At 42.5% G+C, this 23699-nt stretch overlaps 3 protein-coding genes across 4 annotated transcripts in view; 1 reads left to right on the plus strand and 2 right to left on the minus strand.

Moving 5' to 3' along the window:
* LOC134647290 (ovalbumin-related protein X-like) overlaps nt 1-23699 on the minus strand; it is a 283884-nt gene that overhangs the window by 182942 nt on the left and 77243 nt on the right. The window lies entirely within an intron of this gene.
* The window catches only part of LOC134663192 (golgin subfamily A member 5), a 379694-nt gene that overhangs the window by 116459 nt on the left and 239536 nt on the right, over nt 1-23699 (minus strand). The window lies entirely within an intron of this gene.
* The window catches only part of LOC134647631 (HEAT repeat-containing protein 5B), a 55644-nt gene that overhangs the window by 27413 nt on the left and 4532 nt on the right, over nt 1-23699 (plus strand). The window contains exons 22-36 of the mRNA XM_063501990.1: nt 5992-6174; nt 6726-6844; nt 7314-7425; nt 9384-9565; nt 11308-11432; nt 11633-11753; nt 12033-12318; nt 13443-13598; nt 13937-14035; nt 14210-14333; nt 14476-14627; nt 16339-16635; nt 18706-18912; nt 19764-19903; nt 20667-20874. Of these exons, the coding sequence (XP_063358060.1) occupies nt 5992-6174; nt 6726-6844; nt 7314-7425; nt 9384-9565; nt 11308-11432; nt 11633-11753; nt 12033-12318; nt 13443-13598; nt 13937-14035; nt 14210-14333; nt 14476-14627; nt 16339-16635; nt 18706-18912; nt 19764-19903; nt 20667-20874 (2511 nt within the window). The remainder of the gene's footprint in view (nt 1-5991; nt 6175-6725; nt 6845-7313; nt 7426-9383; nt 9566-11307; nt 11433-11632; nt 11754-12032; nt 12319-13442; nt 13599-13936; nt 14036-14209; nt 14334-14475; nt 14628-16338; nt 16636-18705; nt 18913-19763; nt 19904-20666; nt 20875-23699) is intronic.

The following is a 23699-nucleotide window of genomic DNA, read 5'->3' on the forward strand; positions in this document are numbered from 1 at the left end:
AAGGTGGTCAACGGTACCAGTCAACCATGCAACTAAACCACTTCGTGTTTCGGCTCGTTTGATTCGTCTCAACAAGATCTTTGACACAAGATAGTACTGAGGGTCTGATGATGGAGCTGGAAGGTTGGCACCGGTACCAGTCAACCACGCAACTAAACCACTTCGTGTTTGGGCTCGTTTTATTCCTCTCAACGAGATCTTTGACACAAGATAGAACTCAGGGTCTGACGATGAAGCTGGAACGTGGTCAACGGTACCAGTCAACCATGCACCTAAACCACTTCGTGTTTGGGCTCGTTTGATTCGTCTCAACAAGATCTTTGACACAAGATAGTACTGAGGGTCTGATGATGGAGCTGGACGGTGGTCACCAGTACCAGTCAACCATGCAACTAAACCACTTAGTGTTTGGGCTCGTTTGATTCCTCTCAACGAGATCTTTGACACAAGATAGTACTGAGGGTCTGATGATGGAGCTGGAAGGTGGTCAACGGTACCAGTCAACCATGCAACTAAACCACTTCGTGTTTCGGCTCGTTTGATTCGTCTCCACAAGATCTTTGTCACAAGATAGGACTCATGGTCTGATGATGGAGCTGGAAGGTGGTCAACGGTACCAGTCAACCATGCAACTAAACCACTTCGTGTTTCGGCTCGTTTGATTCGTCTCAACAAGATCTTTGACACAAGATAGTACTGAGGGTCTGATAATGGAGCTGGAAGGTTGGCACCGGTACCAGTCAACCACGCAACTAAACCACTTCGTGTTTGGGCTCGTTTTATTCCACTCAACGAGATATTTGACACAAGATAGAACTCAGGGTCTGACGATGAAGCTGGAACGTGGTCAACGGTACCAGTCAACCATGCACCTAAACCACTTCGTGTTTGGGCTCGTTTGATTCGTCTCAACAAGATCTTTGACACAAGATAGTACTGAGGGTCTGATGATGGAGCTGGACGGTGGTCACCAGTACCAGTCAACCATGCAACTAAACCACTTCGTGTTTGGGCTCGTTTGATTCCTCTCAACGAGATCTTTGACACAAGATAGTACTGAGGGTCTGATGATGGAGTTGGAAGGTGGTCACTGGTACCAGTCAATCATGCAACTAAACCACTTCGTGTTTGGGTTCGTTTGATTTGTCTCAACAAGATCTTTGACACAACATAGTACTCACAGGGTCTTATGTGCAGCTGGAAGGTTGTCATCCCAGACACGAAGTAATTTAGTTGCATGGTTGACTGGTACCGGTGACCACCATTCAGCTCCATCATCAGACCCTGAGTATCACCTAGTGTCCAAGATCTTGTTGAGATGAATCAAACGAGCACAAACACGAAGTGGTTTAGTTGCATGGTTGACTGGTACCGGTGACCACCTTCCAGCTCCATCATCAGACCCTGAGTATCACCTAGTGTCAAAGATCTTGTTGAGACGAATCAAACGAGCTCAAACACGAAGTGGTTTAGTTGCATGGTTGACTGGTACCGGTGACCACCTTCCAGCTTCATCATCAGACCCTCAGTACTATCTTGTGTCAAAGATCTTGTTGAGACGAATCAAACGAGCTAAAACACGAAGTGGTTTAGTTGCATAGTTGACTGGTACCGGTGACCACCTTCCAGCTCCATCATCAGACCCTGAGTATCACCTAGAGTCTAAGATCTTGTTGAGACGAATCAAACGAGCTCAAACACGAAGTGGTTTAGTTGCATGGTTGACTGGTACCGGTGACCACCTTCCAGCTTCATCATCAGACCCTGAGTCCTATCTTGTGTCAAAGATCTTGTTGAAATGAATAAAACTAGCCCAAACACGAAGTGGTTTAGTTGCATGGTTTACTGGTACCGGTGACCACCTTCCAGCTCCATCATCAGACCCTGAGTATCACCTGGTGCCAAAGGTCTTGTTGAGACGAATCAAACGAGCTCAAACACGAAGTGGTTTAATTGCATAGTTGACTGGTACCAGCTGCCACCTTCCAGCTCCATTATCAGACCCTGAGTGTCACCTAGTGCCAAAGATCTTGTTGAGACGAATCAAACGAGCCTAATCATGTTACTACATGGTTGATTGGTATCCGTGACCACCTTCATCATCATCATCAGGCTTCATCATCAGATGCTTAGTATCAGCTCGTTTCTAAACTTAAGATACAAATTAAAGGTTTTATTATATAGCTAAAATAGTTTCACTATACAACCTATACCATATGCAATGACTAAAAATGAAAATAAGCGAGTACCTAAGTAAGTACGTATAATTTGTTTCTAGTAATAATGACCTACATAAGTATGTATATTTGCACTGGATTTAGTATTTTCGTACCAAATAACATTTTTAGGACTTTGATATTAAAGTACAGTTAGTGTTGTTATGATTGATTTCAATGTGCTTCACGATCGGATCAAGAATGTTTAATCCATCATTGTAGTGCGACCGAGGGAAAATGCGGTGGAAGGGTTCGGCGACCTGAGATCGCGGGGCCTGCCGCAGCGCGTAAAATACCTAAACTCGCTCATCCCCGAAATGTAATAGCACTCTTAAGTACCACAGACCCTACTGTCGCTTAAGTCCTTTATGCCAATCTCTGCCTATTAGAACTTATAAAAAAAAAAAGAAACCGAGTAATTATATCCAACTACCGAACCTGCTTACAAATTTTCTCGAGATATTTGAGAAATGTGATATGCAAAGGAGAACATTCGAACAAACGAAAGTATTTTTGCCCAAGCTGAAACGGAGACCTTCGCCTACGCTCGGTCAGTGATGGTTTAGGTACAGTCAGCTGCAGGTCACCCCTGCATAGAAGATTGTATGCAGGGGTGGTACCTTTTCTCTGCAGCTGACTGTACACCTATAAAAAATTGTTGTACTTGCTGCAATTTTATACCGGTACCGTACTTTATATTTCAACAGGTATAGTACCTTCAAAACGAAGCGGTATTGATAAATAATAACGGTACCGTACCGCCTATAAATAATAATAATAATTCAGCCTATATACAGGGTGGTCCAAACCTTGACGTCCAAAAATTTTTTTTTAGATTCCTCACGTCGTGGGCTATCAGAATATACCCCATGTATGTTAGCCGATTTTTCGTAGTTATCGAGTTATGATTTTTTTTTACTTTTAACTTTTCATATGAAATTCCGGGGTTCCCATACAGAGTGGCTAAAAAATAACTGCATTTCCGTTGCCAGGGAGGTTTTGGGATTATACTGAGCAACTTTTACAATGGGGCCAACCCCGAAACCGCGAAAAAAAATTACCCTTCCATAGAAAATGGACTAGCCAAAATGTATAAAAAGCCAATTTTTTTTTCGCGGTTTCGGGGTTGGTCCCATAATAAAAGTTGCTCAGTATAATCCCAACACCTCCCTGGCAACGGAATGCAGTTATTTTTCAGCCACTCTGTATGGGAACCCCGGAATTTCATAGGAATAAGAATAAGAATAGAATAAGAATAAGAATTGTTTATTGCCACATACATGAACATAAAATAGAGTTAGAATTACTTACATAATAAAATAAAACAGTTGTTATCATATACAAAACAAAAGTGAGAAGATCTTTGTATTAGGCACAGGGTTCCAGTCTCAGCGTGTGCCGGGCCTAGGTGCCCGGCGCTGGTTTTCAGACCGGTCCCAGACTAAGGACGGTCGGAGAATATTAAAAAGCTTAAAGCTAAAAATCATAAGGAAAAGTTAAAAGCTTAAAAAATCATAACTTGAAAACTACGAAAAATCGGCTAACATACATATGGGGTACATTATGATAGCCCACGATTTTTGGACGTCACGGTTTGGACCACCCTGTATAGACAATAATCTCAACGCTAGCCCAATGCGGATTGGGGACTTCACACACAGCTTTGAATTTCTTCGCAAATGTATGCACTACGAGTATGCAGGTTTCCTCACGATGTTTCCTCCTTCACCGAAAAGCTAGTGGTAAATATCAAATGATATTTCGTACATAAGTTCCGAAAAACTCATTGGTACGAGCCAGGATACCAATGAGTTTTTCCTTACCGCTTATACCGTAAAGAAATAATGCAGTCTCTGCTTTGCACGATTATTGTGTGGACATAATTCTTATAATCACCGAAACATACATACCTCTACGCACAGAATGTCATTGAAATAAAACATTGTTTTTTATAGTAAATTAATATAACATTCGATTTATACACATAACAATAAGCAGGCCAGGCCGCAGCGATATTGGCCTGTAAGCTTCATCTCGGTCTCCAAATCCGCAAAACTCGCTGGTACTAAATGCTGGTCTTGCCGTTATTAATTATCTTGATTCTTGAAGATTATCAGAACAGCACGTTACGTAATCGCATACATAGACGGAACGAACGTCAACAAAGTAGGTGTAGACACTGCAAGTCTTTAGGTATTAAACGAATTACGCTTCGTATTAATAGATGAGTAATATTTAAATGAACATATAATATTCTCTAACATAAATACAAGATTACAATTAATTGACATCCAAAGTCATTGACGTACAGAAGTCATATACATTTTTATAATGACGCAAAATTGATACCAGCATAATGAAAATCAATCCCAATCAGTAAAACGAGTCTTTAAACTTTTTTCATTTTAAGCGGGTTTTGAAGGAACAAGTTACTTAAATTCGATTGTAATCGTATTGTTTTAGGATAATTTACTGCTGTTTTCGACCGTTACGACCCGTAAATAACAACAACTCACATTTAAAATTTGACTGGAGCTCGACGTGATTATATTTATTTACCCTATTTTATGAAATACAATTTATCTACTGGTATACATTTTCGTATGCGTATATGATGAAATGTCTTTATTAATGTCAAAAACGAGCTATGACGATGTACACGTCTGCTTCGATGCAAGGCCAACGGCCATCTGACTCGAAGAAGAGTTTTGAGTGATGTCGTCAATGTATGGAAATTATACGAAAGTTTACATTTGGGATTGAATTTCTGTGTTGTATTTGTGAGTAAAAATATAAGTAGATAATAATCTGGTAGTTTAGTTATCTAGCCTTCAAAATCCCACAACAACTCAATTACTGTCAAAGACAAAACTGTAATGCGTCTTGCTCAAACGGAACTCCATATTTTGATTTTTGGACACTTTTAGTGTCGATTTGTAGAGAATTACAGGAAATAAAAAAAAATATGGCGTGAAGAGCCGGTACACGGCTTCTTCGTGAACAGATTGGCGTATAATTTAATGCAGTTATTAATCATTCATTGAACAAATTGATTGCACAAAGTGAGGTCTAAATCGAAAACGTCATATACCGTCCCCTTAATAGAAAATCTATATTCAGTGAAATTTTTCAAGGTCGGAGCTGCGTCGTATCGTATTATAAATCTAAAGCTTTGGATTCCTCCGAAAACGGTGCCGTCATATGACGGCGGTCATATAGCGGCCGCAAAAGACGGCCGTCTTTACGGTGGCGACATGTGGAAAGTACCACGGCGGCATAACACACCGTCAGCCACCAAGGTCCAAGCGGCAAATTTGAAAAATGTAGGCGCGATGGGATAACGTCCCATAGAAAAATTTAATTTCGCGCCTTTTCCTACTGACAAGATTTGCTGAATCATCTATAATTTACTTGGAGGATGAAATATCATCAGAAGAAGAAAATAATCGTAATACGGAATCATTTATTCAAATCTCGTGTCATTAATTCAAAATGGCGTCACCGCTATCTAATAAAACGTTCACGAAACTATCGACACCGTCATGACGGCCGTCATCTTACGTTACGTTGACAATCAACGTAACGTAACGCCGTCTAGGAAACCGCGCCATCTTGTTTACATAGACAACGTTCTAGTGACGTCAGTCAACGCTATATAGCGGCCGTAATATGACGGCACCGTTTTCGGAGGAATCCAAAGCTTAAGTGATACAGAATGAGTTTCAGTGATCAGGGAATGAGAGGTGTATAATAGTATCGTTTGTTTGTTGTTTAGGCGTGGTGATCACCGAGACGGGCCTCCCCGGCGCCCTGTTCGCGTTCCTGGACACGGAGCGTGACGAGACGGCGCAATCGCACGCGCGTGACACACTCACGTGCTGCCTGCTGGCCGCCGCCGCCGCGCGCAACGTGCGCGACTGGCTGGCGCTCGCCAAGCGAGTACTGACGGTCCGACTGGGTAACACAACACACTACCCTCCTATACACGGAACGTGACAGATGGTGCATCAGAAATAAAAGTAGAGGTAGAAGAAAGTTGAGACACAGAACTTATTTATAGCGTCTCTGAAATAAATCCTACTCGGCTTAATGTCAAGGTACCTCCTAAGGATCTCGAAGCTGGTATTCCGTGGATACCCTGCCGAGAGGCACTCCCCACCTCGGCGTCCGACTGGGTAACTATTGTGACTTTACGGGTTGTTCCTGTGAAACGTTGGACAGTGGACTGTGAGCTGTGGTGGTTAGGTTACCCGGCCATTCTGACGAGTCTAATATCCCACCCCCCGGCACGCGCTGGATTTGATGTGACGTTGTCATATAGCTCCTTGTGAAACATGTTACGACTTGTGACGTTACATAATGTAACGTGCCAGCCTGGCTGATGCCAGGCTCTGAGTAGTTTAAACTTGGCTCTAATTAACAAGTGTCTCTAGCGGCCTGCTAAAAAAAATTGATTTTTTTTCCTGTTTAATATTTAGGTATATAACCACTCTATATAACATGTTGCAGAGGACAGTAACAACCCTGACACGGACTTCGACGGCGAGGGCGACGACGATCAAGCGGAATTTCACGCGGACACGGACGAGTCCACGCATCCTGCAGTCCAGTCGAGGTGGCCCACTAGGGTAAGCTATCATGTAGCACAATAGCACTTAATAAGAACCAAGCTATTAGTAGTTGGTCCTGCAGTTCCGAATACAGAACGGCATTGCACCAGAAACGTGCACTATTAACCCGTATTCTCACGGGAGACACGGATTTAAACCCTAAAGTACATAGTCTTAAACTAACTCAAGCTTTCCATAGGCAAGGATAGTATTTAAATAAAGTTGTTAAGTATAATTTTGTTTACCTTTCATCTCCATAATAGTTTCGCTCAGCAAGCGTTTTGACACCACATTTCTTTTAACTATTTTATTTCCTTATTGTGCGAACGTGCTATAACTTTTTCTTGAACAAGCGGGTGCTTTATCATTCTGTTTTCCCCATTGAAATAGCACGTTTCAATCGTCTTTAACTATAGAACCGATCCTTCTCATGTTCGAACTTAAGTTGCTGCAAGTTGCGGCTGTGATCATACCACACCTTTTCCAGGTTTTCGCAATGGAATGCATCCAGAAGATAATGGGTGCGTGTGAAGCGACAGGCGATCCAGCGCACTTTGACCTAGTCAAGGCCAAGGAGAAACAACTCACTGATCCTGACAGTAAGTGTACCTAAATACTCATATATCGCTGTCTTATTCTTGTCAAACGTGTAAATAAACCTGACGTGCTTCCTACTTTAGTCCCGAAGTATCGAAAGCCTCGTTTTTAATGACAGCGCCACGCGTTGCCCAATGTCCGGAATATTGTTCGTCTTGTTCTGCAGTTAGGCAAACCTGTAACCTCATAAGTCCCTGAGTATTTTTTGTGGTTTTGAATTTGAAACCTTCTTTTATTCTGTTATAGTTTCAAATTCCATATCATTTTGTTCTTTTAAAAGGACGTCGGTATTTAGGAGGGCAATACCATGGTATAATAATATACTCCGCCTGGTACTCTATTCCGAGATTCGCGAATGACCTAACTGGCACTTGCCTACGTCATCATGCTGTTTACAGGTTCTCAAACTTTAAAATGTGGGAGAATTTTAACCAACAGTGAAAATTATTTTAACGGCATTAATTTTAAGTTATTCATGTAGAAACATAGTAAAATAAAACAAATCTATACTGCACTTTTCACTCCTACTCTTACAGTTCCGAATAGAGCAGCCAACCATTTTCGTAACAAAACATTAATTACGAAGCTTACGACGTGAAAAGTTTGGAAAACACTGCGACTGCTGACACTGAGCGAGAAGGGAATAACAATTAACACGCGTTCGACAAGGACGGTCGGTCAGGGACAAAATGGCGGATTGTCAAATGTGAAAGCGCTATCCTGTGTTGCCAGTAGTGTAAACAGAATTACCCGAACGTCTGAAATTTCTTTCGTGAATCGGAAGATATTGCTAATGAATAATTAAAAATGACGTGTTATTGTAAAATTTAAGATAAAATACATATAAATGAAAATTATTAAATTATAAAGAAATAAATTAACTTATTAACCATAGATATAATGTACCCATGTAACATGTTATGTTGAAATAAAGTGGCAATGTTATTGTGACGTAGGCAAGTGACACTCTGGGAAGAGAAGACCATGTTTTATTAGACCATGGGCAATACTCTGTACTTTAATCACAATACGAGTAGAGAGATTTCATCTGTGATAGAAAGCCACATTTGGTCGATCGAACAGTTTCCATGCATTTCTGTCCTCAGCTCTGGCTTTGGGAGCCTAATAAGAAAAAATGTTGCTGTATTAATCCTTGTTGCTCTACCAAAGTATACTCCAGTTATAATCTACTAGCGACCCGCCCCGGCTTCGCACGGGCAGTTCAATCAATTAACACAGAAGATTTACAAATTATATACATCCTATCCTTAAGAATCACTCTATTGATAAGTGAAAACCGCATGAAAATCCGTTTAAGCTTTGGATTCCTCCGAAAGCGGTGCCGTCATATAGCGGCGGCAAAAAGACGGCCGTCTTTACGGTGACGACATGTGGAAAGTACCACGGCGTCATAACACACCGTCAGCCACCAAGGTCAAAGCAGCAAATTTGAAAAATGTAGGCGCGAAGGGATATCGTCCCATAGAATATTTGAATTTCGCGCCTTTTTCTACTGACAAGATTTGGTTGACCATCTATAATTTACTTGGAGGATGAAATATCATCAGAAGAGGAAAATAATCGTAGTACGGAATCATTTATTCAAATCTCGTGTCATTTATTCAAAATGGCATCACCACGTAATAAAACGTTCACGAAACTATCGACACCGTCATGGCGGCCGTCATCCAAATAACGGCACCACTTTTTTACGTTATGTTGACAATCAACGCCGTCTAGAAAACCGCGCCATCTTGTTTACATAGACAACGTTCTAGTGACGTCATTCACCGCTATATAGCGGCCGTCATATGACGGCACCGTTTTCGGAGGAATCCAAAGCTTTAGTAGTTTTTGAGTTTATGGCGAACATACAGACAGACAAACGCGGCAGGGGACTTTGTTTTATAATATGTATTGATATTGATAGACCGTTACACGGACATTATCGCTCAAACAGGTGACTACCTGTCCCTGCACCTGTCGGACCTGGTGCGCATGGCGTTCGTGGGCGCGACGGGCGAGGCGGACGCGCTGCGGCTGTGCGGGCTGGGGACGCTGCAGCTGATCGTGCGCCAGTTCGCGCGCGCGCCCGAGCCCGACTTCCCGGGGCATCTGTTGCTGGAGCAGTATCAGGCGCAGGTAGGTTTGACCCACGGCTAATATAATTTTCACCACACCAGCTCGGAAAGGCTTACTTTGCACTTCAAAAACTGATAGCAAAGTTGCATTTTATTCACATGTGAGGCAAAGTAATCAAATGCTAATTTTGAGTTGTTTTCTTATGTTTGCTGGTAGAATAGGGATGTTGACATGAATCGCGAATATATAACATGTTATGTTTTTACCATAGCAGGGAATATTAGAACGCGGAAAATCATATTTAGCAAGTTTAAATATGCGTAATAAATTAATTAAAAATAATCAAAAGTATTTAAAATAATGCCCAGTATCACGTGACTGCAAACGCCAATCGGAGCGCGTGACGTAATCACAGTGGAATCACCAAAGACAAGTTATAAAACCTGCCTAAGTGTCTACAGATCAGGGATGTTGCGGATGCAGATTTTTTGACATCCGCGGATGCGGATGCGGATGCGGATTTTTAAAGGCTCACATCCGCGGATGCGGATGCGGATGCGGATGTCAAGATTAGGTACTTAGAAAACGTCAAATATTAAATTTTTAGTATTTTTTATTAAAAAAAACCAAACGTTTAGTATTTGAGCAAGAATATAGGTGCGTTATATTTAATAAACAGTAACTTCGCCGACTTTTCTGGATCTAGACGATTTCGTTATAGGTAATGACGAAATTACCTAGCACTTACGCCGCCGCTAAGACGTTCCTGTACCGACTTGTTCGACATCCGCATCCGCATAAGCTCCGCATCGATTTTATGCGGATGCGGATGCGGATGTTGAAAATAATGCGGATGTTCCGCGGTTGCGGATGCGGATGTTCGCAACATCCCTGCTACAGATTATCGTACCGAAACGCGGTCTTGGTGCGGTGCGGCGCACGAATCGATAGTGTGTAAGGTGGTGCGTTAAGGACGCAGCAATAAGTTAGAGCGAGAAAGAAGGTCGCTGTCCGATGCGGTAGTGTGTTAAGGCTTTAAAAAAAATTTGTCAGTTGCCATATAAAGAATTTAAAAAAATGACTGACAGCAGTTTGTTTAAAACGCCGTTACGTCATCAAGGTCACGTGACAGTTTGGAGCGTTTAGGCGCGAAATTTAAACACGAAACTTATTATACATGTTTTTTTATTCAAAATTAATGAATATAGTTTTTTAATATTTTTTTCTGTAATTATTACGTGTCTATCTACAAAATGAAACCAGTTCCAAAAAATTGTCAACATCCCTATTGACTTTTTAATGATGATTTTGGATGATAAATGTTTAATAACATTCATTTGGATTTGATTTTGTTTGATATATTACATTTAATATTTGCTTCGGGTTGGTGTGGTGAAAAATTTTGTGTTTCACTCGGGGGCAAATTTTGTTTAATCCTCGTGCTTTGAAACCCTCGCAACGCTCAAGATTCCATTGTTCGAACCACTCGCTACGCTCGTAGTTCAATTTTGGAATCTTTCGCTTGCTCGGGTTTCAATACTAGCACGAGCGGTTAAACAACAACATTGCCCCCTTGTAAAACAAATAACTATTGATAATTGAATATTCACTAATAAGTCGCTTTTCAGCAAATGAAAACATCGCAAGGAAATTTAATAAGGCCTAGTTTCCTCTTTGGGTTGGATGGTCAGATGGTCTAACTTATTCAAATGATTCTTTAGCGAGCCATGGCAAAAAGCCAGAAAAGCACTAGGAAGATTATGAGATCGACAGCTCAGTTACTAGAAACACTTGCATTGCAGGTTGGCGCGGCGCTGAGACCTGCATTCTCCGGTGACACGGCATCTCACGTGACCGCCGCGGCGTGCGATGTGTGTTCCGCTTGGATCGGCTGTGGCGTCGCTAGGGACATCAACGACTTGAGAAGGTATAGGGATCTTGTCACTTTAGTAGAAAAATTAAGATGCTCATTTATTTTGCCCGAATGAAACATTTTTTGTCATAATGTGCTTTAAATTTTACTCAAACCTGATTAACTATTGTAACATGTTAAGCGTAATCGATCCTCGATACAATATCCCATACGGAATCTTAATAATGTTATACTAAACTTTGTCTTTGTTGAAGGGTGCACCAGTTACTCGTCTCGAGTTTGGACAAGTTGAACACAAAAGGCAACACTACACTCATCTACAATGAAAGTATGGCTACGCTTGAAAAATTATCCATCTTGAAAGCCTGGGCCGAGGTAAGTGCTCCCAATATTAGTTATAGTTTAAATTTGGTTCTATTTCTCACACTGTTTAACCTGTCTGGGTATGATAAGACCGAATTTTAATCATATTTTGCATATATTTTTGTGAACGTTTTTTTCTGCTCCACCGAGCACAACCGAGGTTTTCATGATTTCCCCCCCCCCCCCCCCCCACACACACACATATGTAACTTATAAATGTGATTTATCAGATTAGTTTTAAATTTTCTTATAATGGTCACATGATTTGTAATTTATACATGAATATTTCAGGTGTACATAGTTGCAATGGTAAGCAACGGCAGCGCGCCCGGCAGCTACATCAAGCAGCTCGACAGCAAACCGATTAACAATCGCGCCGAAATCGCAAAATGGCGGAACCAGCTGCTTCGAACCAGCAGCCAGGTCGAAGACGTGGCCCCAGAGAATGACGACGATTACGGCGACTTCGAGTCCAAAGGCGAGAGCTTGTTGAAGTTGGTGGAACCTGAGCTGGAAAGCTTGGGCGAGAATTGGATCGCGGCGCTGAAGGATCATGCGCTGTTGAGTCTACCGCCAGGTTAATGATGATTTTATTTCAACAATATCTGGGTGACCGAAAACATATAAAAATTCATAGATATGAGAGATAAGACCTAGCTAGATCGATTTTTCACCCCCAAAAACCCCCATATGGTAAATTTCATCGAAATCGTTAGAGCCGTTTCCGAGATCCCCGAAATATATATATAAATAAACAAGAATTGCTCGTTTAAAGGTATTAGATAGATAGATAGATAAACTGCTCAACTAAAAAAGAACAATACAAGTACTTTATTCAGGCACTAGCGACCCGTCCCAGCTTCGCACGGGTTAACAAATTAGAATTAGAAGATCTAAACATACATAGGGACAGACAGCGCGAAGCGACTTTGTTTTATACTAAGTAGTGAAATGTTGTTCATAGGTGTAGAAATCTGCAAAGTATGTAAGGCTGAACAAGGGCAGGGCAAGGCAAGGGCAAATCCCATTTCCAGCTGTAGGTTTGCACGTCACACTTCATTAATATGTTTTAATATCAAATAATAAATCAGCCCCTGGGACTTTCCTAAGCCTAGGTTCCTACTTAGGTTCTCCTAACGTTGTAAGCGCCGTGTCGGTTAGATTCATGGCAGTTACTTATTTCTCAATATTTCCTATAGCGATATTTTTTCTACACTGCTGCACACTTTATCAATACATGATTTTAATAACAAAACTTCCTTGAGACACAGAAATATTAAACGTTGAGCGTTTTCGGCTTAAAATACGTGAATGACCCGTTTTTAGGGTTCCGTACCCAAAGGGTAAAATCGGGACCCTATTACTAAGACTCCGCTGTCCGTCCGTCCGTCTGTCACCAGGCTGTATCTCACGAACCGTGATAGCTAGACAGTTGAAATTTTCACAGATGATGTATTTCTGTTGCCGCTATAACAACAAATACTAAAAACAGAATAAAATAACGATTTAAGTGGGGCTCCCATACAACAAATGTGATTTTTGACCGAAGTTAAGCAACGTCGGGCGGGGTCAGTACTTGGATGGGTGACCGTTTTTTTGCTTGTTTTGCTCTATTTTTTGTTGATGGTGCGGAACCCTCCGTGCGCGAGTCCGACTTGCACTTGGCCGGTTTTTAATACATTCAATACATGATTGTTGTAGAGTTCTCATCCCAGCTGCCGCACGGCGGCGGCGCGTTCTACTCGGCGGAGACGGCAGAGGCGTCCCGCGCGCACTACGCCCGCGCGTGGCCTTCTCTGCTCTACGCCGCGGCCTTGAGATACAACGCTAACGTCGACAAACCTGCTCCTACTGCTGGTTGGTTTCTTATTTATTACTACTTTATATTAGCTCCTGGCATGTGACTAACCAAGCAAGAAAGAGATTACTGCATAGTAAACAAGAAAAAAATCTAAAATATTAGCAAAGGGTGTCTTATATACCTCTGTGAAACTATAAAAAATGGATTGACTGCACTGTCTTATAGGCGCTCGACGGGTTCTGTTCGAAAATTGACTTGGAAAGACCATACACCTACACAGTACACACATATGTTGGGAATACGCCTACTACGCCTACGGACATACTTTCAACAAACATTGTGTCATAAAACTTGCTTATAGAGTCAGAGATGTAACTGATATTTTACTTTACAGATAAATCTGAAAATACTTTAGACAATAGGGCAAATAAGACCGAAAATGGAAACTTCGAATTCTTCGAACCCGTTGACGAGAGATTCCATTTACTATTTGGTAAGTTGTAATTTTTTTTTAACAATGTAAAGGTGTATTTAGTATATAGTACTTAGAAATGCAGGCGAGTAGTTATAGGTGCATTCGCCTAATCTGGCCACACTTCGATGTCCAATCCGATGGTTGTATCAATTGTTTTTGTGAACGGAGTAAACTAATAACCGAACGTTTCAGGAATATGTATGGAAGCCCTATGCGCCCAGAGGGACATGACCGTCGACAACACTATCACTGTCCTGCTTTCGATAGTCACTCTTTTGGACGCGCCCGGAAACAGGGCGAGGCTACTGAAGGACAGGTAACCGTTATTCCAACAACCCCGGTTACAACGCGATTTTGAGTCGAATATATGTCTCCTTACTTTAATACTTTCTGTCGGTAACCTAACAATTTCGCTTTTACTCTTCTGGCTTTTCTAACTATGTGATATCTTGTTACAGGGCTTTGGCAATAGAGTTGTGTCAAATAGTGCACCGCACCGGACTGACATTAGAAAGCGTGGAAGCTCTGCTCCTTGTGGCTGACGTGCTGAAACTCATCATTGCCGGCGCTCGGGAGCAGTTGCAAGCAAATATGCAGGCCAAGATCAAAGGTACTTTGAGATATTAGTACATAACGGTATTTGTGATGTTTGTACTCATCTGAAGCGTGTGCTGCAGCAGAACTGCGTAATTTTTTATTGTTTTTTTTTAATGAAGTGGAGACGTCATGTCCATAAGATAAGTTTAGTACTCTTACGGTAGATGTCGCTAGTAAAATTGAAGGATATGATGGAAATAGTCGTCTTAATTGTGTAAAGCTTTGGATTCCTCCGAAAACGGTGCCGTCATATAGCGGCCGCAAAAGACGGCCGTCTTTACGGTGGCGACATGTGGAAAGTACCACGGCGTCATAACACACCGTCATCCACCAAGGTCAAAGCGGCAAATTTGAAAAATGTAGGCGCGATGGGATAACGTATGGGACGTTAAATTTGAATTTCGCGCCTTTTCCTACTGTCAAGATTTGCTTGACCATCTATAATTTACTTGGAGGATGAATTATCATCAGAAGAGGAAAATAATCGTAGTACGGAATCATTCATTCAAATCTCGTGTCATTTATTCAAAATGGCGTCACTGCTATCTAATAAAACGTTCACGAAACTATCGACATCGTCATGACGGCCGTCATTTTACCAGAGATGTGACTTATTTGAAATACTTGTATTTAAAATGCAAATACAAAATGCAAAATACCTATTTTGTATTTTGTATTTAAATACCTTTTGAAGAAAACTATTTTGTATTTTATTTGAAATAGTTTTGGGACCTATTTTCTATTTTCAAAATACAAAATACTTTATAGTAGGTAGGTAATGTAGGTAGGAGTTACAATCTCTTCTGATGTTACAATCCTGGCAACTCTCTCATTCTTTTAACATGGAACTGTTGAATCTGTTTAGTAACGTCGCACATAAAGTGTAATCTTGAGTGTTGGGAGGGTTTCAAGGCACGAGAGGAGAACAAACTTTTCTGCCCTGGTGAAACACAATCGAGACGTTTTCATCACACTAACGAGAGGCATTATACTAGCTGTGAAACATTACAAAGTAATGCTTTTAAAAGTTGGCCGATATAAAACATCATTCATACCTACATCCTACCGGTTAATATGAGCAACTAGAAATTTGCACTTTAGATATGGGATTGACTTCAAAGAATAAAGAGAGTCTTTTCAACTCGGAAATTCCGAGTAATACTTCTTAATTCAGACTAGGTATTCACTACTCAGAATACCTTTTACTGAAAAGTATTTGTATTTTAAAAAAGTATTTTGAAAATACCTATTTCGTATTTTGTATTTAAATACAAATTCAAAAACTATTTTGTATTTTGCATTTGAAATAGTATTATCAAGGAAGTATTTGTATTTTGTATTTAAATACTTTTTATAAAGTATTTTTCGCATCTCTGCATTTTACATTGACAATCAACGTAACGTAACGCCGTCTAGGAAACCGCGCCATCTTGTTTACATAGACAACGTTCTAGTGACGTCAGTCAACGCTATATAGCGGCCGTAATATGACGGCACCGTTTTCGGAGGAATCCAAAGCTTAAGCATCGATAGGCCCCAGTGCCGCGACTTCAATAGGTATCTTCAAATTACGACCGGGGCGGTGCATTTGTAAATTTTTACTTATCTCACTTATATTATCACAATATGTAGTACTATACATACATACATATAATCACGCCTATTTACCGGTATTATAATATGACTATATTGATATTTAGATATCTACTAACAATGAATTACAGAATTAGCACCAGACGAGCCATCCAACAACATCCCGGAGTCAGTCCTCGAAGTGGTCCACACGCTGGGCGAAGGCGGCCCCACGGGCGACCTGCCGCCCGGCAAGTCGCTCGTGTTCGCCTGCCTCGAGGTGTGCGTGTGCCTCGCCGTGCGCCGCCTGCCCGGCCTCAGCCCGAGGAAGCAGGAGGGGGCGGTCGGCGTCATAGGCGTGCCGAGGGGGCTGGGCGTACATGGGGACGCTCTGTTGGTCAGCACGTTGGCTGCCATGGGGGAGTTGACGTCGTTAACTAGCCCGCAAGGTGTGTATATTACTGCTGTGTTCGCCTGCCTCGAGGTGTGCGTGTGCCTCGCCGTGCGCCGCGTGCCCGGCCTCAGCCCGAGGAAGCAGGAGGGGGCGGTCGGCGTCATAGGCGTGCCGAGGGGGCTGGGCGTACATGGGGACGCTCTGTTGGTCAGCACGTTGGCTGCCATGGGGGAGTTGACGTCGTTAACTAGCCCGCAAGGTGTGTATATTACTGCTGTGTTCGCCTGCCTCGAGGTGTGCGTGTGCCTCGCCGTGCGCCGCGTGCCCGGCCTCAGCCCGAGGAAGCAGGAGGGGGCGGTCGGCGTCATAGGCGTGCCGAGGGGGCTGGGCGTACATGGGGACGCTCTGTTGGTCAGCACGTTGGCTGCTATGGGGGAGTTGACGTCGTTAACTAGCCCGCAAGGTGTGTATATTACTGCTGTGTTCGCCTGCCTCGAGGTGTGCGTGTGCCTCGCCGTGCGCCGCCTGCCCGGCCTCAGCCCGAGGAAGCAGGAGGGGGCGGTCGGCGTCATAGGCGTGCCGAGGGGGCTGGGCGTACATGGGGACGCTCTGTTGGTCAGCACGTTGGCTGCTATGGGGGAGTTGACGTCGTTAACTAGCCCGCAAGGTGTGTATATTACTGCTGTGTTCGCCTGCCTCGAGGTGTGCGTGTGCCTCGCCGTGCGCCGCCTGCCCGGCCTCAGCCCGAGGAAGCAGGAGGGGGCGGTCGGCGTCATAGGCGTGCCGAGGGGGCTGGGCGTACATGGGGACGCTCTGTTGGTCAGCACGTTGGCTGCTATGGGGGAGTTGACGTCGTTAACTAGCCCGCAAGGTGTGTATATTACTGCTGTGTTCGCCTGCCTCGAGGTGTGCGTGTGCCTCGCCGTGCGCCGCCTGCCCGGCCTCAGCCCGAGGAAGCAGGAGGGGGCGCTCGGCGTCATAGGCGTGCCGAGGGGGCTGGGCGTACATGGGGACGCTCTGTTGGTCAGCACGTTGGCTGCTATGGGGGAGTTGACGTCGTTAACTAGCCCGCAAGGTGTGTATATTACTGCTGTGTTCGCCTGCCTCGAGGTGTGCGTGTGCCTCGCCGTGCGCCGCGTGCCCGGCCTCAGCCCGAGGAAGCAGGAGGGGGCGGTCGGCGTCATAGGCGTGCCGAGGGGGCTGGGCGTACATGGGGACGCTCTGTTGGTCAGCACGTTGGCTGCTATGGGGGAGTTGACGTCGTTAACTAGCCCGCAAGGTGTGTATATTACTGCTGTGTTCGCCTGCCTCGAGGTGTGCGTGTGCCTCGCCGTGCGCCGCGTGCCCGGCCTCAGCCCGAGGAAGCAGGAGGGGGCGGTCGGCGTCATAGGCGTGCCGAGGGGGCTGGGCGTACATGGGGACGCTCTGTTGGTCAGCACGTTGGCTGCCATGGGGGAGTTGACGTCGTTAACTAGCCCGCAAGGTGTGTATATTTCTGCCATGTTAGCTTTTGGCTTGTTAGACTGACTTGCTTGGAGTCCAATACCTTGTGTTTGAATTTCTAATATTTATTGGGTCAGACTTGCTTAAGCTTTTAACCGCCAGCAATTTTTGATAAGGCGTGCTCGTGTCGCCACCGACAGTAATTGTACCACGCAGAGTAAGGTTGGCATAGTTACGGGAGTTATAAATGAGCTGTAAAAACCAAGTCAGATCTTTGTCTTATTTATCAGACTGTGGCGAAATGAGCTGGATATGTAATGTCTTATATACCAGACTCTGGCGGTTAAAGGGTTAAATCATGCCTTACAGCCTAAAATTCCTTTGTTTCGAAAAAAGTTACAGCCCACAATGTGTATGATAGGTACTTGAGTTCCTGTATTTTTTGCTAACCCAATTTTCAGATGTAGGTCTCAAAGTAGTTTTTTGTGTTGCAACCAAAGAACACTTCTTCCTGTTATTGAACGCCATGTATAGGGTTTGCAATCCGGATCCGAAATGTATGAAATTATCCGGGTCTGAATCCGGATCCGCGGATCTTCCCATACATTTCGTATCCGTCGTGCAAACCCTAGCCATGTACTCGTAATGAACGCGTTGTGTAAAGCTCACCTCCACATTCCAGGCGCCCTATCCCTCCTCCCGACGATACTGTACCTGGCGCTGGGCGTGCTCGGCGAGTGCTCGGACGCGACGCTGGCCGAGGCGGCCGCGCTGCTGCTGCAGCAGGCGTGCGCCGCGCGCGCGCCGCGGCTGCTGCCGCACACGCGCGACCAGCACCAGCGTCTGCTGCACTCCACGCTCGCCAAGCTGCTCGAGAAGGTCAAGAGCGGTGAGTGACTACCATAGACTAGGAATCCTCTAGACTGAGTTTAGAGCAATTATTTTATGAAACCGATGCTGCCAAAAATACGGGGGTGCGGGGGGACGAGTTGAGCGAATCCCGTGCCGTGATTGGTCCGTTCAAAGACACGGACCAATCACGGCACGGGATTGACTCGAAGATGGAGTAAATCTACCGTATGAGTGGCAGAGGGGGTAGTGTTACTATGCTCAGTCTAGAGGATGTCTTGTCTGTGGTGACTACCGACATGTTCAACAATAATAGTATCTCCAAAATACATTGCAGCATTTGATCGATCGATTGAATTTGTTCGTCTTACTTAGCCGGAATCTATAATCGCATGTCATTTACTGCAACGTTTGAATGCTTTCATGTAAGCCCTATTTATATGTTCAGCCCTAGGGAAACGAGGTCTTCTCATTTGTCCATAGAACTGTGAATACTAAATATGTGAATTACACGGCGCGCGAACTCGCATGCGATTTTAGTTACACTGCGGACTGTTGGTTACGTCCAATTCAACCGACCGATCAAAACCCGCAATGTAATCAAACTCGCATGCGAGTTCTCGCATTGTCTAATTGAGCCCCTAGCCTTGCGGAGTCGCTTAGTCAGTCAGAACCGTAAAAGTGAATGCTGTCACTTCGCTAATTAAATTTTCTATTTAATCCGTCTCTCTTATTATATCCAATCGATGATAAAACAAAGTAAGTATTTAAACAACAACAGTAATACTAAAAGTATGCGCACTACGCCAATTTCTATTTCGTTACCTCGCGCAATGTTACCCAGAAGAAAATGTTAAGCTTTATTGGTATTAATTCTAAAATATTTTTCAGATGAAGTCGGACAGCGCATCGACCCAGTGATTGGTGCGCGAGCTATGGCGGTGCTGTTAAACCAATCGGAGCCCACGCCTGCCTTGCACTACCCGTGCATTAACCACTTCCGGCAGTGCCTCGAGACCAGAGACAACGAGGTAGTTTTTAAAGATTAATAATTATCAACAGGCGTATGGGTCCACCAATTTTATATAAAAAAGTGTGTAACCATGGATACCCATGACGTGGGAATTTACGAAATAACTACGAATCTACTTCATACGAATACAATTTGTTTAATGTAGTTATGATCCTTATTGTCAATTTATATTAAAATAGTAATTTGTTGTACATTCTAAGGTTACTGGTATACACCAGTTAAAGGTCGCATTGAAGTCCAAACGATGCTTTTAAGATGGTAACCCTAAAGGTAGTGTTGTGTTATTCTCCCCGGGCACCATCAGGTGTTTTTTTTTTTTCATTTATTAAAGTTCTAAACAATTAAATGAATCGCAGAGTTTCGTGTATCTTAACTGCTAAGCCAAAAATGGCTTGTTTACAGCTAGAGTTCGGACTAAATGCACTACATAAGTACTTATGTTATAAAATTGTATACATATGTTACATTAAAGTTACGTTTTATAAAATATATTCATAATTACTAGATGATAACAGGTATTTTTTTACATCTTTATTTGATTCAGGATTGGTTAGGTATAAATCTTGTAAATGTTTCGGAAGGGTGTTTAATATTTTTGGAAGCAAATAATAGTTGGTTCTCATACCGTAGACATTTTTTGTTGGTGGTAATATAAATCGATGTGAGTTAGGTAAACCTCTTAACCTACTGTTACGATTGTATTCTTTTAAATCGGATATATTATCCTTGCAATTTTCTTTAAGCATTGCTAACTTGACTAGGTGTTCGCGCAGTGCTGCGGCGTGGTCCGCACGGTGTGGGCCACGGCGGCGCCGTCGTGCGTGTCGTGGTGGGCGCGCGCGCTGGCGGCGCGCGTGGCGGCGCGCGCGGCGGCGGCGCGGCGCCCGGCCGACGCGGCGCACACCCGCGCCGCCGTGGCCGCCGTCACTGCGCTCGACGACCTGCTCAACGCTGCACCTGAACATGCGCGTGAGTATCACCGGTGTCAATAGGTTCTTTTTAGGGTTCCGTACCCAAAGGGTAAAAACGGGACCCTATTACTAAGACTCCGCTGTCCGTCCGTCTGTCACCAGGCTGTATCTCACGAACCGCTAGACAGTTGAAATTTTCACAGATGATGTATTTCTGTTGCCGCTATAACAACAAATACTAAAAACAGAATAAAATAAAGATTTAAGTGGGGCTTCCTCACAACAAACGTGGTTTTTGACCGAAGTTAAGCAACGTCGGGCGGGGTCAGTACTTGTAGTGGAGTCAATATAAAGTTAAAGTTACATTAATTGCACAGTCAAATGTTTCTACACGGGTGAATTATATATCATATTGACTACCCGGCTGCGAATTAACAACTTGATATCTGTTCCCGTTTTTGAGAAATAACATTTTTTTTATTTTATATTTTATACTACCTAAACAGTAATTTCACACTAGAGATTTTTTGAAGAATGGGCTATGAAGCTTACACGACTACACGGTCAGAATTTCTCCCGACAATAATATTAATTATAGATTTAATGAAAAAAACAATAACTTTGTAAGTTTTTCATGACCGAGAATATCCCACACTGAGAGAAAAGTTTACTATTGTGGTTAATAGTATTTGTTTCGATCATGTTTAATTTATCTGCCTGAGGAACTGTTATATTCGCAGAATAGCAGCATGATATTGGAAACAAACAGCAAATAATGTTCTACACAATTAATGGACACTTCTAGTTTTTTGACAGTAACTGTACAAGTTATTGAAGAATAACATACTTATTTTTCTCGCAATTATTAAATCAATTTCCAGCATAAAAAGTCAATGAAGTATGCTGTATTTCCAGGCTTCCACAGAGGCCAAGTCAAACTTTGTTTAAGATGTCAAAAAGATATCATTTTGTTATCATTCGCCCAACCGTCTCGCTCGCACCAATACATATTTCATCTAGTACGAGTGAAATGCACGCGCGAATGATATAAAATGACATCTTTTATAACAAAGTTCGAATTAGCATCAAGGTATATTAGGAAAATATACCTTATGACTTTTGGCATTGCGTTAAGGTTTAATAATTCAATGCATAAAGTGTCTGTGTTTATGTGAAAAATGATAGGTGTCAATTTTTATATCTATTCACAAAACGTTTAGAATACAGGATGCACAGTCAGATATAAATAGACCCTTGAAGTCTTACAACTATCTATGATACTGGATCTCAAGCTTATTTGGTTAGTAAGTACCGTCCACCAAGTTATACTTCGAATAGCCACCCGGACAAATTCCAAAGCTAATTTCGAATTTTAAAATTTGACAATTCACGAGAAGAGTAACGTAACGTCAAAGGATATGTTTGTCCCTTTTCAACGATCCTGTCATCCGATGCTTGAGTAGAGTGAAACTAAAAGAAGCAAATGTCAGCAATTCGTAACGCTTAGTTTTTGTTAGCGTTAGCGCATCGCGACATGAGAACTAGTATGAGCCTGGCCCTCGATTACGTATAATTGCAAGGAAACTTGGGATCAAGTTATCTTAGTCAATTTAGAGCAGTTGGAATTCAACTCATTGTGAAATTTTTGAACGTTTTCAAATAATTTGTTGGATTAAGTAGTAAAAGTGTTACAGTGTGTTATATATTTGTGATCTACTCACAAGGCCCTTTCATTTGGTACCCCACATGGTATGTTTAAAAGAAAAATGGTAAAAACTTTGCGTCATAGCAACTACCCTCACCACTTTCGCGCTTGTCATCTCATATATTTGTGTTCAGGATATTATACTGAATGCACTGATACCAAATATACTCATATCCGAGACGACATGAGCGTAAATTTTTCTAGAAGACTTTTCGAGAAAAGGCCAGGCTACAATATCTTTACAGGTTGATTGATACTGAGTGTATTAACACCATGTTCACCCATATCCAAGACGATATGAACGAAAAGTAACCTAAAGCCACCCTACCAACATTTTCGTAACAATGAGAGATTATTTCTTGGAAATAATGTTGTAATATAAACTCCTTGAAGAGCACCTACCTGCGAAGAGATCGTGCTGTCAAAGTTGTTAATGATTTAATATAATATTGTTAATTAACTAAAGTTTTATTAATGCATCATTTCATTTTATACACCGCGGGATTTAATAACCCGAAAGATTTAAATCACGTATTTTTGACGACAGTACGAGTAAATAATGTTATATCAACATGGGTCCAATTATATATTTTAATTAAACTACTATTTCAGTACAAATTAAATCATATTAATTTACCGCTTCTTTGTGAACAAACCTTTATTCAGAGAGTGAGCGAGTTTAATTAATCTCAAGTAGAGAAACAGAGAGCGAGCATGACATTTCATGAATCACTCCGATATCATACGATGCACGGCGAATGCAGTGACATGTGTTCCATGACAAGAAGTGTCAAGTTATGTCTAGGATCATGTTTACGTTGAAATTATTTCAATTGATTGGCACCTCAAAATACCACAAATTGTATCAAAACTATTAATTACTACAACAGTAGGTATAGTGCAGTTATTATTGTTGAAACTTTGCGATAAAATCTTTACAGTACATATGGGGCTTCTTTTCCGCACTAGTGCGTAAAATAGCACTTTTCGTGCGTATGTCGAAACTTTAAAGTGCCATATGTACTGTAAAACGTTGTTCGATACACGTGCGATTAGGTAATTCGCAACTCGTGTCGATTTAAAACACTCCCTTCGGTCGTGTTTTAATTTATCGCCACTCGTTTCGAATTTCCTCTTTTTCGCACTTGTATCGAAAATAACTATTTCCTTTGAGTGAG

This window comes from Cydia amplana, chromosome 1 (genome assembly GCF_948474715.1).
Source record: "Cydia amplana chromosome 1, ilCydAmpl1.1, whole genome shotgun sequence".
Taxonomy (NCBI): domain Eukaryota; kingdom Metazoa; phylum Arthropoda; class Insecta; order Lepidoptera; family Tortricidae; genus Cydia; species Cydia amplana.